General features: G+C 52.5%; 1 protein-coding gene across 3 annotated transcripts in view; it reads left to right on the top strand.

Moving 5' to 3' along the window:
* Positions 1-1,291: 1,291 nt before the first annotated feature.
* The window catches only part of TFAP4 (transcription factor AP-4), a 37,848-nt gene continuing 23,461 nt past the window's right edge, over positions 1,292-15,678 (top strand). For 2 of the 3 annotated variants that reach the window (XM_034783748.1, XM_034783747.1), the window contains exons 1-3: positions 1,293-1,509; positions 11,516-11,681; positions 14,075-14,173. In XM_034783748.1, the coding sequence (XP_034639639.1) occupies positions 1,304-1,509; positions 11,516-11,681; positions 14,075-14,173 (471 nt within the window). In that variant the 5' untranslated portion in view covers positions 1,293-1,303. Of the gene's footprint in view, positions 1,510-11,515; positions 11,682-14,074; positions 14,174-15,678 lie in introns of all 3 variants that reach the window. The other variant, XM_034783749.1, reaches the window with a different exon arrangement.

The following is a 15,678-nucleotide window of genomic DNA, read 5'->3' as shown; positions in this document are numbered from 1 at the left end:
AACCGGGCTGGCACCCTCTGCCCTGGGAAGGGTGATCCTGAGGCAGACAGGGGCAGGCCCAAGTGTGGGGTTAGGGCTCCGGCGATCCCCGCAGCGCGGTGCGAGCTGGAGGGCGGGATACCGGCCGGGGGCCAGGAAGGTGCTTTCCGCAAGGGGGCGGCGCTGCGGCCTGTTCCCGAGCTCCCACAGGCCGGCTCAGTGCCCTGCAGGGCCCACCCGCGCGGGGAGCCGAGCGCGGCCCAGCGGCTCTGGACGCTGCTAGTATAGGGCCAACGCGCCCTGCGTCGCTCCGGCCCGGCCCACTCAGCCGGGGGAGGCGCCGCTCTGGGCGGGCCGAATCGGCACCGCCCCCGTCGGGGCTCCCCGGATCGCGGCTGGGCTGAGCTGTTCAGCTGCTCGCCAGCCGCTACCCCGGGCCGGGCGGTGTCACTGCCGAGCGAGCCCGCGGGGACCGGGCACGGGCTACCCTGGCCGTGCCGGACACGGACCAGTGCAGGGGGACTCCCCCAGCGCAGACGCGCGCTACCGCCTCCATTCCCGGGGCAGCTCTGGCTCTGGGTCCCCTCCCCGGCCGTGCAATGTGCCCGATCGGCCATGCATCCTCCCCCATGTGCTGAGCCAGCCCTTCCCCTCCCCCGCCTCCCACCCAGGTGCGGGGCAAGCCCTATCCCTTTTCCCCCCGTGCGGGACCAGTCCTACCCCTTCACCCCCACCCCATGTGTGGAGTCGACCCTGCCTCGTGTGCATCGCCCCATCTGCAGAGCTAATCACCCCCCTTCCCCACCGTGCATTGACCCCTCCCCGTCCGGGGCCAGCCTCCCCCGCTTCACCGCGTGCATCCCCCCAATGTGTGCCCCCCCCTGCCCGTGCATTCCCCCCCCCCATGTGCGGGGCCAGCCCAACGCCTCTCTCCCACTCCCCCGTGCGGGGCTAGCCCTACCCCTTTCCGCCTCGTGCATTTCCTTCACCCCCGCCCCCCCATGTGTGGGGCCGACCCTGCCTCGTGCATCCCCCCCCATACGCAGGGCCGGCTCTGCCCCTCCCCCCGGTCGTGCATCCCCCGCCCCCCTTGGCTGCTCCGGGCCCCGCTTGCCAAGTTGTCAGCTGATGGGCCGCATCACCCCGTAGTGGCGCAGGGAGCCGGGCAGCCCGGGCGCGGGTGGGGGCGACGCTGGGGCGCGGGCTGCGGCGGGGTCGCTGCGGGGCGGTGGCGCGGCGCTGCGGGGGGTGTGCGAGGGGGCGGTGGAGGCCGCGGGGGCGGCGCGGAGGGGGCCGGGGCGGCGGCAAATAGTCCTTTGTTTACATGGGCCGGTGGCTGGCGGAGGCGGCGCCGCCGGGGGAGGGAGCGCTGCGCTCGCACCAGCTGTTTCCCGCCTTGAGCGGCAGAGGCGCGGCGCGCTCAGCTGGGGCCGGTTCCCGCATGGAGTACTTCATGGTGCCCGCGCAGAAGGTGCCCGCGCTGCAGCACTTCAGGAAGTCAGAGAAGGAGGTGATCGGCGGGCTCTGCAGGTGGGTGCCGCCCGCGCGCACTGGGGGGCTCGCGGGGCGCGGGCCGGACGGCGCGGCTTGCCGGAGCACGTGGGGCCGCGCGTGGCGCTGAAGTGCGGGGCCCGGCGGGAACACCGCGCCGCCCGGCTGTGGTGGGTCCTCCCTCTCCCCGGACCGGGGTGCGGGCCGGGCCGTGCGTGCCCTGCCTGCCGGCCGCATGTTGGGGGAGCTTTAAAGGGGGTGTGTGTTTACTACGGGGCCTGGCCGTGACTCGGCAGCCCTCCCGCGGGGGGCGGGCCCGCGCGCCGGGGCCGCCGGGACATGTAGTGCGACGGCCGGGGCCCTGTGGGGAATGTAGGCGCCCGGCCACGCTGCCCCACACAAAGCGGGCCCGGCCCTGGCGGACGCGTGGGCCGAGTGCCGCGGCGGAGCGAGGAGCTGCCTGTTCCCCGCGGGGGTTGCAGCGCCCCGGCCCACGCGTGCGCGGCCCATGGTGCGTGCAGCAGCTGGTAGGGGCGGGCCCAACCGCCGCTCGCCACAGGCTGCGGGGAAGGAGCGGGCCCGGCCCAGCAGCGTGGCCATGTGGCCGCTCCGGCGGACTGTGTTGGGCAGGTACCTCCGGCGGCCCCGTGCCCTCTGCTTGGAGGGTTGGTTACAGCCCGGGCCCCTGCGCCCCGAACGAGCCCGGAGCCGCGTGCGGGCTGCACGTGGAGATGCACTCCCCGCTGGGCCGGGGACACAGCCCGCGGGCAGCACCACTGTTCGGGGCTGGGAGTACCCATTGAACCTGTGTCGGGGCCACCTGGGGAGGCAGGAATGGTACCACTCGAAGCTGGTTTTCTTTCACCCCCTCCCCCTGGCACATTAATGCCCCCCTGTATATTTGGACCTTGGAGATCCACTGTTGGTTGACTAAGTTAAACAGCATCGCTATGGCAAGAACAAGGTGTTAAGTTAGTACATGCAGTGGGGAAACTCTCCCAGTGTCTCCAGAAAGATGTTCCATTTACAAATTGGGGACATGCAACTTACCAGCTGTATGGATACTGGAAAGGTCTAAACGGATGTGCTAAGTAAGGCTCCAGAAAGTCCTTTTCATCATCATCTTTCACACTCTTGCCTATCTTAGTGGCCTGGAGGGATTCGCTGTATAGAAAGAGTTGGACTCTTACACTTGTGTACTAATCTTCAGAATGAAAACTGAGAGGGAAGTAGCCAGAATACACAAATGCTGTAACTAACTTGGATCCATTTACAAAGGGGGACCTGCTATTGAGCAGCTTGCATCATGAGAAGGAAATAGTCCTTTATGCTATTGTAAATATTGAGGATCACGATTTAGTGTAGTCTTTGCCATATGGAATTGCTTCACACCTTAGCATAAACTAATACATATATATATTTAAAAAGTACCTTCAGGATATTATCTTAATTGTGGGAGCAGCACTAAAATATAAGCTTCTCTCTGCCTACAGGATGCTGGCTTTATTTAAAATGTCTCACAGCTGGCCTATTTCCTACTCAAATATCGGTGCTGGACAGGTGGTGATGGCCATCTTTAGTTAACCACAGGGGAGATTCAAACCTGTGTTTGAAGGCCTGCCCAGAAGGGTGCCACCAACAGTATTCTTTCTTAAAGAGAACAGGAGTACTTGTGGCACTTTAGGGTACATCTACACTACAGCGGGGAGTCGATTTAAGATACGCAAATTCAGCTACGTGAATAGCGTAGCTGAATTCGACGTATTGCAGCCGACTTACCCCGTTGTGAGGACGGCGGCAAAACTGACTTCTGCGGCTTTTTGTCGGCGGCGCTTACTACCACCTCCGCTGGTGGAGTTAGAGCGCCGATTCGGGGATCGATTGTCGCGTCCCGACGGGACGCGATAAATCAATCCCCGAGAGGTCGATTTCTACCCGCCGATTCAGGCGGGTAGTATAGACCAGACCTTAGAGACTAACAAATTTTGTTAGTCTCTAAGGTGCCACAAGTACTCCTGTTCTTTTTACGGATACAGACTAACACGCCTGCTACTCTGAAACCTGTCAGTATTCTTTCTGTGGCTCATTAAGCTTTCTAGAAGTTTAGGATAGGAAAAAGGAATCCTTCCATGAGCACCTTGAAGCTGTATTCATCTAGAACAGTGGTTCTCAACCAGGGGTCCAGGGGCCACGAGCAGGTTTTAGGGGATCCGCCAAGCAGGACCAGTGTTAGACTCGCTGGGGCCCAGGGCAGAAAGCCTAAGCCCAGCTGTGCAGGGCTGAAGCCCAGGGCCCTGAGCCTGACACCTGAGGCTGAAGCAGAAGCCTGAGCAACTGTGTGAGGCGCCCTGTGGCAATTGCTCTGCAGGCTACCCCTGAACTCCAGCCCTGGCTTTTCTATGTAGAAAACAGTTGTTGTGGCACAGGTGGGCTGTGGAGTTTTTATAGGATGTCGCGGGGGGGGGGGAACCTTGGGAAGAAAAAGTTTAAGAACCCCTGATCTAGAATATCATGCTTAGAAGGGCATTGACCATTACTTTGGGTAGAATTTTACAGAACGATGTATTCACTCATCCCCTGGGAAGCTTGAGAATAAAATCTGCATCTTTTCAGTTTCACGCACATTAGATAGTTACAGAATAGTTGCCCAAGGGTGTTATTTCTGAATTTTATTTTTTATTGTTGGAGGGAGGGGGGAGCACTGAGATGCATTTGTTTTAGATTAATAAAACCACCACAACTTTTGTGAAAGACAGAACAGGTTTGTATCTTTGCTTTCACTTGGTGATTGTAACATTTTCCACTTGACACCAGGATAACATTAACGTCTTAGACGGTAAGGGGATGACTTCCCATAGTCTGTTTCACTGCTGAAGGAGAAGATGAAGTTCTACTTAAACACCCAGAATGCTGTAGGAAGGCTGTATCCCTAGAGTTCTTTGGAATATCGTGGGTTCGTAGAAACCCTATGATCACTTTCTGTAGGAATTTCATTTTATTCTGAGACTTATTAGTTTGGGTACACTTGTGCAGGAACAACTAGCACTGGTGAGAGTGAACCTGTTTTCAAATACCACCTTCATACTGATGAACAAGTCATTGGTATACAGGTTGGAAGACTGACTACTGCTTACGTCTCCATATCTTCGGTGTCTGGAGACTGGTTTATTGATTAAGTGGGTCTCGCACTAAATATATAACTTTAAGAATCTCCAGTGAGAACTCCCTTCAGCTGTTTTATATAGCAGCTTTATTCTGCTGAATAACTAGCCAGTGTTTGTAGTTAGCATGCACGTATCTTCCAAGTGAAGTGTGGTTATTTTATTTATTCCCAACTAAATGAGAGCTGAAGTTACAGAGACAAGGAGGGTGGGGACCAAAGTCTGTTGGTGAGAGAGACAAGCTTTCACGCTTATACAGAGCTCATCTTCAGGTCTGGGTGAAGTTACAGGTATTTCATGATGCTGCCATAGAATTCCCTAATGCTGTGCTGCGAGTTCTAATCCAAGACTCAGTATGTCAACACTGGTTTTTGTCAGTTTCCTCTCCCCTGTAAATGAAACCTGGGGCAGAAGTATCAGGAACCCCATGGCAGAATTGGTCCTCTGTCAGAGACTTGAGTGCAATTGGAAGTCTTCTGATCCAGTAGATTAGAGGCTGGTATGGTGCAGGCAGGTTCTAGGCAAGCTTCTTCCTGCCTAGCTGTATGAAAGAACCTTGCTTCTCATCTGCAGCGTCCTACCCTGCGCTGGATCTCTTTTGAGCAGAGACTGAGTCATATTGAATTGTATTTTGGGGTGGGGGGAGCGGGAAGGGGCAATGAATAAATGTCTGAAGGGACTCACATGAAAATCCATTGAACTTGCTTTATTTGTGACAGATGTCTAAATCTGCACTCTAGCCTCCCAAGGTAAAAGATCAAGGTACTAAATTCCACTGTCACATTTAATCCACCAGGCTAGCTTCTAAATGCATTTTTCTCTGTTTAGTTCTGTCACTTTTTAAAAAAGTCTTTCCCCAGGAAGAACAGTTTGGGGGAAGGTTATGAGAGGTCCCCGATGAGGAAATGGGCTCTTCCTCTTTCTCTCTTAAGAACCTCTGCTTCCTAGATGGCCCTCTTGAGCCACCTTGGTCTAATTTCCTCATGGGCCAAAGGTTTAGACTCTCCCAGACACAGATAGGAGCTGGGGCTCATACTTGTGCTCAAAGGAAAGCCATAGCGGCCACATACAAAACTTCAGGGTTGCACTTGCCAAAAAAAAAAAAAAAAAAAAAATTAAAATAAAGTAGGCATCTGCAATCTGCTCCATCTTTAATATGGGGATGATGATCAGAAAGGCTACAGGCCCAACTCAGGCCAGAATGGAGCAGATCACTGCCTCGTTAAAGACGAGGATGGCTTCGGATTTTTGGTGTAGAACAGTTGGACTAGTGGGTCTTGTTCCGGCCAAGCCTGGGTTAGAGGAAGTCCTGCTGCCCCACTCGGTGAGGTTGGCCTTCTGGCTTGTGGCCACCGGCCAGGGTATTTCTGGACCGATCCAGGGGGAGTTTGTGGGATCACTGGTTTTGTGAGGCTGTAGGGTAGGAAAGAGTTAACCTCAATATATGTCAGAGGGGTTGTTATATCCTTCTCTCTTTCAGCAATCTGTTCTTGCCTCCTCATTTCCTGTAATGAGTGGTGTAATCAGAAAGAGTTTGATCCCCTATCCCAATGTAATCCCTTATTCCTCCCCAATATCAGTTTTACTCAGCCATGGCTGTGTTCACAGGAGTTTGTGACCTACCTGCTGTGACTACGATACCTTTGCTCCTTCTCCTCTTTGCTCATCTCGTTCTCCATTTACCTGATGTTTTATCTGCCGCATCAACTGAGGTTTTCGCTGACACTGAGGCTGACAGTCCCCAGCGTAGAGCTATAGTGCTGGAGGTGGAGGGCCCCAGACTGGAACTGCCTATGCCACAATTCAGGTTTGAGCGTAAATCTTGTTACTTTCAGGGCACAGTGTAAGATCCCTCCCTCCATACAAGCATCTTCCCCCTCGGCCTCTGTAAAATAGCCTGGCTGCCTTCTCCTAGCTCATACAGTTAAAATGCCCTCTTTCGGACAGGAGCTATGGTGTGGTTTGCAGAGCAAGTTCAGCTCCTATTCTGGACAGTGGCCAAAGTGACTATGTATGTGCCTATATTCTGCAATGTTGAGTAGATTCAAGATGCAGCTGGATAAATGGCTTTTCCCAAGCTGACTTAACCCTTCTCAGCCCAGGGATACTTATTTACCCCTCTTCTCCCCCCCCCCCCCCCCCCTATAAAGTGGAGGTGGAATTCTTGTTACTCTGCTTCTGCCTCATCACTTATTGTCTCTGATGCAGAGTGTAGGGCTGCATTGCTGTTCTGATGAACCTCAAGGAGTAAATGACCCCACGCTCCCCTGCTAGCAACCAGGTCCTCCTTGTGTGTCCCAGAATCCTTTGTGGCATGTCACCTAGCACTGCAGGAGTCTAGATTTTAGTGACTTATGGGATGCCCTTGGCATCTGAGGAGAATTCAGTTGTGACTGTTGACTGCACTTCATCAGGAAATGAAGGAATGCCTGGGGTCATGCTAGGCCCTTCTCCAACATCCCCAATACAACCAATTCTGTCAGCTTTCTTGGAGATAAGTTGTGAGCCCGCTGCAATATCCAATCTGAGGGATCCATTTTTGGCTGGTCCATTTCATCACTGTTGTCCCTTCCCCCAGAGAAGGTGATTCGTGCTGTGTGAGCTCAGAGACTGTGGCTTCTTAGCATGTAGAAATAAGATGACTGTTCCCATGGGGATGTTTCACAATAGTGGGAATGAAAGGTGAGGGCCCCCAGAGCAGCTTTCTCAATGGTCCTGCCTGCACCTGCACTGGAGTCATGCTTGCCCCATGAAGCCCTGCTATCCACCTGCAGGGCCAGAGCTGATCTGCAAGATTGTTTGCCTTGAGTGGGGAAGTGGCCTTAGAGTTAGTAGTGAGAGACTGTCTTGTCTTGTCTTCAGATCCTTCTGAACATATTTGGTGAATAGTCATGTACTTTCACTTGTGCTTTTTTTCACTCTTGCTGTGTGACCAATAGCACAATGGGGTTCCATGTTCAGTGACTGTGGCGTAAGAAGGTATTTCCCCTAACTGTCAGGCTGTGAACTCTGAGAGACAAGCTGGGTTCCTTCTTGTCCATCTTCCTCAGTAACCAAGGCACTGCCAGATGCACGGCTCTGAGTGATACTTGTGCAATCCCATTGCCTTCACTAGGGTTGCTCAGGAAAAGTCGAAAGTGGAATTTGGCTCAGCAGTTGATTTAGTTAAGAAACCTGGTGTGCAAGACTGAATAGAGCAGACCTGTGCTCGCTGGGCTAATGCAAGCCAGAATGTACTTTCGGGGACCCTGAATAAACATGGGCACAGGTCTGACAGCTGCTCTTCAGAACAGAACTGTGCTTTAAGGGATAGCTCAGTGGTCCACCATCCGCTCGGTAGAAGGGGAGACCGCCGAGAAACCAATCCGCAGCAGCATGAAGCAGGGTTGCTCCCTCAGCCCGATTGTCTTCAGCCTCGCACTCTTGTGGCGTGAACCCCAGTCTCGGTTCTCTTGTCACTCCGGCTTTCGGAGCCTTCTGCTTCCTGGGGTGGTAAGAACGTGTCAGTTATATAATGCAGAGCTCTTGTCCAGGGGCTTTGCTCTTTCCTCTCCTGTCACCTTGGCTGTGATGTGATGAACTTGTGGGTGCTGCCTTGAAGTTCAGCAGCTTCTTTATGACTTGACATTACTGGCTACTGACCCCACCCTTAGCGGTGACCTTAGAAGTTGGACTTCAGCCCACAAAAGGAGAAGATTGAGAGGTCTGGCTGAGTCTCTGGCCCTGTTGTGCCCAGGGGCTGGCTCATACCTCATGTATTGGATCACCCCCATTAGCCCTCTCTGCACTTCTGTTGTATAACCTGAACAAAAATGGGCAAATAAACCGTAAATCTCTACCTGCAATTTCAAGCGATGTGATCTTTCTTCACTCTAGGAAACAGTTGCTAGTCTTTAGTACTTTGCATTTGTATAGCTCCTTCTATCTGAGGATCTCCTAGCACTTGTGGTGTCTTCCTTTGCTGGCTGACTATGCAGGTTGATTGTAGCATGCTTGACACAGCTGGCCAGGACTGGTGACTGCAAGACACATCAGGGTAGTTAACAGAGAGGAAAGTGGTTGTCAGGGTGAGTTAATACGGAATCTCTCAGGGGCTGAGATCTTGCTGGCTGTTAACAAGTGACAGTGAATAGCAGGTGGCTGGAAGTGCAATTTTCATTGTTCTTGAATTCCAGCATGACTTTAGTAACTGAATTCTCATGCAATCTTGGCTATCATACATACATATGGATAGTCCATACCCTTAGAAAGCTGCTTTCTAAGTCTAATTCTTGATATAGCTGCTACTAACATCGTGATGGGAAAATACAAGAAATGCAAGATAGTAATCAGAAAGATGTGGTCTGTGGTTTTTTAAAGGCATGCATCTCATGGCTGGTCAGGGCTAGAAACCACCTCTCTAGCATTAAGTAGCATTCCCAGCTCTCCAATGGCCTAAAGCTTTTAGGTGATTTGCAAGGTATGTGACCTTTGAAATTGCCACTGGTCTTTCTTAAAGCGTTGTGTGTCTGGCAGTGGGCCAGGATTGCTATTCCAAGGCCTGGGCCATGGATCAGTCTCCGGTTGCTCTGTGAGATGGGCCACATGGGCAGGTTTGTTAGGAGGGTGAGGCTGCTGGTCGAGCATTGCCTGGAAAGCATGGAGGGGTAGATCCAGAGCTGGGGTTGCTGTGTAAACACTGCTTCACCTCCTTGTGGAGTTCAACTTCCTCTTTTGGTTTTAATAACCCTAATACAGAATATATTTTAAGTCATCCAGTTCTCTTTTCCTTCCCCAGGCCTCAAAAATGCCATCTGTTGAGGAAAAGTCTGGACTAGGAATATGGGTTGGCATGGTTTTAAACACTAGTGTAGACAGGGTTTAAAAACTTGTGAGCCGGTCATGGTCAAGCCCGCATTCCCTCGCAGGAGTGATCCCAATGTTTCTTCCTCCTTCTCTCCCTCCAGCTAGCTGCCTGGTGGTGGTTGGTGTGGGAAGTGTTTTCCTGGCCAGTCTGCCAGATCACTCGGGAACGGAACGCGCAGCGGAGGCAGCAGGAAGCAGGAGGGAGCCGTGGCTTTGGGTGGGGCGGGGGCTGCCTCTGCTGGGAGTGATCATCTGGAAGCCATCAGCAGGAGGGGGAGGGGGCCTCTCATCCGATTCTACCAGGGCCACACACACAGGCTGGCCCTGCAGGGACCTCAGCTTAGATGCTTGCCTCTTTCTTACCATGGGGGGGGGAGGATGGTGAGTAACCAGAGGCCCTTGCTGCAGCTCACAAGCTCTTTTAATCTTTTAATCCTCCCTCTTCCCTACCCAGCCCTGCACCTTTCAGCAGCCCTCAAACACTGGTCACTGCAGGAGCTGTGACTCCTCAGCTGCTGCAGTGACCAGCTCAGGGCCTGGCTCTGCTCTGCTGGTACCGGAGGGTCCCTTTACCTTGGTCTTGCTTAGCACCTTTGAACTGAAGGATTCCAAAGACTCTTCCCATCTTTCTGTATTGGAGTCATTGTGTCAACTGGTGAAAGAGAGCCCCGCAGGGACTGAACCTAGCCATTTCATAGTGCAGGTGACCAGTCCACAGCAGGGTAGGACAGCAAGGAGAGGCCACTGTGTCCAGTTGAAAGTGAATGGGTTGTTCAATGAAGTAGAAGGTAATGACCAAGTTAGAAGTTGGGCAGGATGCTGGGGCTGACACCTTGTCTTACAAGAGGTACCCTGGGCCCTAATGAATACGTATGTCCAGGCCCTCCGTTCTAAGCCTTATCTGAAAGATGCAGGATCCTTAGTCTCATGCCGGGGCATTGGGTGTTCTTAATATTAATTCAGGGAGGAGTGCTACCTACTGCGTCACCACTTTCTTCAGCACCTTGGATTTTCTTTAGTGGCCTCCTAGCCAAGCTTTGTTCTGCCCTGATCCTGCATAGCTCTGGAGGTTGCAAGAGATCCCAGCCTGCGGTGGTGTGGATGTAGAATGAGAATTGGGGAGTGGACAGACTTTGAATCCTACCTTCTGCTTGCAGTGAGGGTGGGGAAACTCCTCTTTTCCCCCACCTCGCTTTGGGCTCAATAAACTGTTGCCATTAATAGGAGCAGAGTTCCAAAGCAGTTAATTTCTCACTTTCTCTGGGACTCAGTTTGGAAAGCCGATTGCTCCCCCAACCACTGGAATGCTGTGGTGTCCCTCCCAGGTGTGGTCCCCATTCCTAGCTCTTCCCTCCCTCTGCCCTAAAATCACATGGATGCTGCTCTGTTCTCCAGGACAGCAGCACCTTGTCCTCTGCCTCTTCTGGGAAGAAAGTGCTTTAGGTAGGAAGTATGAGGCTGACGGGGTTTGGTTAGTTTCTGGAGGCACAGTGGCCCAAGAGGGAGTGATTGACACTGACTAGGTTTCTGTCTTTCCTTCAGGAGGATCAGCACCATCTTTACCTGCAGGACTGTCCATGTGGCAGATCTTAAAATGCAGGGTCCCAGCAATCCTTGAATTTTTAAATACCTGGAGAAGGACCTAGGGACTGAGTTCTAGCCTCAATTTGGATTAGCCACATTCCCCGGACACCTCCAAATTGTCATGAAAATGACCCCCGTCCTACTCCAGGTGCAGGTATGCTCTCAGGTTATGATCACTGCCTGGAAAAAGGACTGTAGATCCATAGCTTGTGGTGAAGTGCAGGAGTGGCTGCTTCTCCATCTCAGGAGATTAGTCTTTTGTTTGGTTCCCTGAAAGTTTCTGTGCATACCAATCTGGTCCTTGCAAAACAGGTAGCATCTGGGAAGAGCACCCTCTGGGGTTCTTTCCTCTAATGCAATATATCATCATGGTAAGAGTGAACCTCCATCTGCAGGTTGGGAGTGGGGGCTCTTGAGCATTGGCTGTCCTCGCTAACCCTCTCTCTCTCTCACAGCCTTGCCAACATCCCACTGACCCCAGAGACCCAGCGGGATCAGGAGCGGCGGATACGCAGGGAAATTGCAAACAGCAACGAGCGAAGGCGGATGCAGAGCATCAATGCCGGCTTCCAGTCTCTAAAAACCCTCATTCCACACACAGATGGGGAGAAGCTCAGTAAGGTGAGGGGGAGTCTGTGTCTGTGTGGCTGTGAGGGTGTGCACGTGCCCCAGGGTCGGTCTCCAGATTCTGTCTGAGCTGCCAGGATCCTCTAGCTATTAACTTGTTGCTGACCCATTGCTTTGTAGCAGTGACATTCTGTCATTAAGTAACTAAACCTCCCAACTATGTGGATCTAAAAAAGTCTCTAAATAAAATAAGCTCACTCAGAAAACTTCAGCTTGTAGTTAAGGTTGCTCTTGTGATTATGTAATGAGACGAGAACTTGGAGGGAGGGAAAGGTAATGTGAGCACTGAAATTATAGCGAAGGTAAGTAATATAGATGTTCCCTTAGCCTTGTAATTCATAGACTACACTAGTGATTGATATGTTAAGAGTTTGTAGACGTATTGTAGAGCAAATATGCAGGTTGCATTTTTCACGTCAAACCAATGAGTGGCGTGGCAAGATAACTGGAATATTTAGGTAAATTACCATCACTGGCCACTTCCCTGCTCTTTAGTGAGTAGGGATTGTAAAACTGATGGTCTTGTTGCCTCATATGAAGCTGTTGCCAGTGAAGCAATTTTACCTGTGCTAATAGAACGTTCTGTGTGGGGAATTCCTGGGGCATGCACATGCGATGTGCTTTAAATACCCAGGACATTGAAACAATCAAGGTGGCATAAACATGGAACGCTCTGCGTGCATTTGTTGATGCTAGGTCCCGAAGCCAAAAGTCCCAGCGCTGCTTCTGTCCTGAGCAATTCCTCCCAGGAGTTCTGGAGCAGGGAGTGGTGGTGGTGACAGGACTCATTCATACATTTTGGGGTGGGGTTTAGCAGTATCTTAAACCCTAGAGAGCTGAGAGCCTTTTCCCGTCTCCTGCAAGACTTAGGAGCTCTGTGGGAGACAAGGAGCAGAGTCTTACCTTTAAGAGTTCCTGGGCTTTGCAGGATGGGATTCTTTTGCCAATGAGCCCCTTACAGCTTCTTGCGAGCAAACTGGCTTCCGCTGAAGCACATCATGGCCTATGCACGTAGCCAGTTAGGCACTGAAGCACTTAATTTCTACTAATATAAGACCAAGGAGCCCAGCAGGGTTTAGGAGCTCCTAAATCGCGGTGTTGCTGAAGTTCCCCCATGGTGTCTGGGCCACCTGGCTTGCTCTGTTCTCCCTTGGCCTTCCTGGAGCATATAAAGTTGTGGCAAATAGTGCTAGTAACTTTGGTCTTTGCAGCTGCTATTTATGGATACTGCTGTGGACGTCTCATGCAGAACTACAGCTTGCTATGGCTTTCCTTTTGCACCTGAAATGTCTTGTAAAAAATCGCAGGCATCTGAACAGTGGTAGACACCATTCCTGCTGTTCAAAAAGGATTAATTTAACCCCTTCAGATTGCGAAATGATCCCGTGACTTACATGGAGCCTTGCAGCCCATCCCACGTATCCCCTTGGTGCGAGAATGTTGTCACACGTTTGCTTACACAGGGCTGTAAATGCTGCTCCTGCCGTGCTAAGTAGGCAGCTGCTAATGATGCTTCCAGAAAGAAAACATAGTGCTGGGGAAAAGGTGGTGGTTTGGGGGGGAGGGGGGGTCTTCTGTTTATTGGTGCAGCATGGGCATCTCCCATGTTGCCCTGCCATTGTGCCTAGCTGACCTGGAGAGAATGCCCTCCCCATGGAGGAGAGGGAACTTGAAGTCTCATTTAGTTCTCCTCAGAGTGTGATCAAAGGGGCCAGTTAGTGCTGCATACGCTGGTAGATTTTGTAACGTGGAAACTTGTCCACTAGGAATTGGGCTGAGACCAAGCAACTTGCATCGCAGGCCACCAAGTAACTCTCAGATGCTAACCCCTGACTCTTCGGGGCATGGGCTCTGGAGCTTCCAGGAGGCAGCAAGCATGCTGTGGGTGGTCTAGGAGGCTGATGCTGGCATGGCCCATTGGCAGAGTGCTAGGAGCAGGTGTAAAGGCACGCCCAGAACAAGTTGGGGCTCCAGCTGGGGAAGGAGGTGGCTCACGGCTACCACCAGTGCACCAAGGGCCAAGGTGCATTTCAGTGTCTGGGGGGAGCTCCTTTTAGCACTTCACAGGCACTGAGGTGTGATTGTAAAGTGCTCGGTCTGGTCAGGGCTTGAGTGGCTTAGGGACCTGGGAGGCAAATGACAGGGGACTCCTCTTCACATGGAGCTACTACACTGATGGGAGAGTTAATCTGGGAGCAGTGGTAGTTTGTCTTCTACCCCAAGTCGCCATTTGGTGCAAGGACTCCAGCTGTCTGACCATTCTTTTTGGAAGAGGCACACGAAAAAAATCTCTGGTTATATTCGTTGATGTGGGGGCCATGAGAGGGGAGATGGCTTGACACACTGACCTTCCTGTGCCACTAACCCTCTTTGCTGGTTCTCCCCAGGCGGCGATTCTCCAGCAAACAGCTGAATACATCTTCTCTCTGGAGCAGGAGAAGACTCGGTTACTGCAGCAGAACACACAGCTCAAGCGGTTCATCCAGGTAGTGTAGCTGCTGCTTTTCTCTCCGCTATTCCCCTTCCCTACCTTTCTGCCAGGAGAGCTCCAGAACGTGGAATAACCCATGCCCCTTGGCCAGCATGAGAAGCATTATTTATTGCCCAGTGTAATCCCCACCCACCCCGGTCTCTCTCTCGCCCACCCACACCCCACAGTACTGGTTAGCTGATGGAATGTCGCTGGGTCTCTCTGTGCGTCGCCTGTTGGGAGTTATTCTGCTCTCTCTGGGTGCGTGGCCAGTCAGGCCTGTTGCTTCACCCCCAGACTCTTCCAGACCAGGAGTGGAAACCCTGCAGGGGTGGGAGGGGGGACTTCCTGCCACTCATCCTTGTGAAAAGAAGAACAGGAGTACTTGTGGCACCTTAGAGACTAACAAATTTATTAGAGCATAAGCTTTCGTGGATCCGAAGAAGTGGGCTGTAGTCCACGAAAGCTTATGCTCTAATAAATTTGTTAGTCTCTAAGATGCCACAAGTACTCCTGTTCTTCTTTTTTGCGGATACAGACTAACACGGCTGCTACTCTGAAACCTGTCATCCTTGTGACATGCTGAAGTTGGGTATAGGCCTCTTCCCTGCCTGGCTGTGTATCCCAGTTGTCTTAGCTGCTACAGCTGCCTTGTTGGCAGTGACTTTCCACTCTGATAATGTGCTCGATGCTTATGTAAGTGAGGATCTGGTCTGTTTAAGTGTCTGGTCTGGGTTCCTGACCTGCAGCCCTCCTCCTGGGACCCCACACAGCTACACTGAGGTGCACTGGCACAGCTATCTGGGACTGTGCAGTCAAAGGCTGCAGCCATGCAGCTCTCCGCACTAGTGGCGAATGCATGATGAGCCCAGAGCTCACATTTGCGGGTTTTTCAATATTCTGGCAGGGCCAAAGGCGAGCTCGGTTTAACCCCTCGCTGGTGGGATGGCATTCACAGTGCTGCACCATCCCCTTGCTACTCCATTTCGGTGCGTCAGTTACTTGGGTCCAGGCTGGGGAGCCGACTGGTAAATCTAGTCGCATGTAACCAAAATGTTGATGGCTTTTACAGGCTGGGTTACAGTTCTCTGGCCTTTCTGGAGAGTTGTCAGAGAAGGATATAGTATGGCTGGAGTGTGTCAGTGGCTCGTTCCTGGCTGTGATCTTATTGGCTATCAAGTGAAGCAGGGTCAAGCCTGGGGATGGATTTTGTACGGGAAACTGACGAAAACTTGGGCACAGCAGGAAGTGGTGGTGGTGACTGAGGGGAGAGAGCACTTTCCCTGGGCGTGGGTCCTGAGCCCAGCATGGTGCCAGGAAACTACTGTGCTCCTGGAGGTGTCATGATCTGCTCTACCGGAGTGTTTGCTGAAATCTGTGTCACTAGGAGTGTTAACCCCCAAGTCTAGGCAAGTGCCAATGGGGTAATTAGTAACTGCTGGCACTTAGCCCTTTTCATCTGTAGGTCTTTTTTCACAAAGGGACGGGGTAAAAGTTATTATTTCCCCCCTTCAGAAGCTG

This window comes from Trachemys scripta, chromosome 10, assembly GCF_013100865.1.
Source record: "Trachemys scripta elegans isolate TJP31775 chromosome 10, CAS_Tse_1.0, whole genome shotgun sequence".
Classification (NCBI taxonomy): domain Eukaryota; kingdom Metazoa; phylum Chordata; order Testudines; family Emydidae; genus Trachemys; species Trachemys scripta.
The sequence above is the reverse complement of the archived record's forward strand: the minus strand, read 5'-3'. Positions and strand labels throughout refer to the sequence as shown.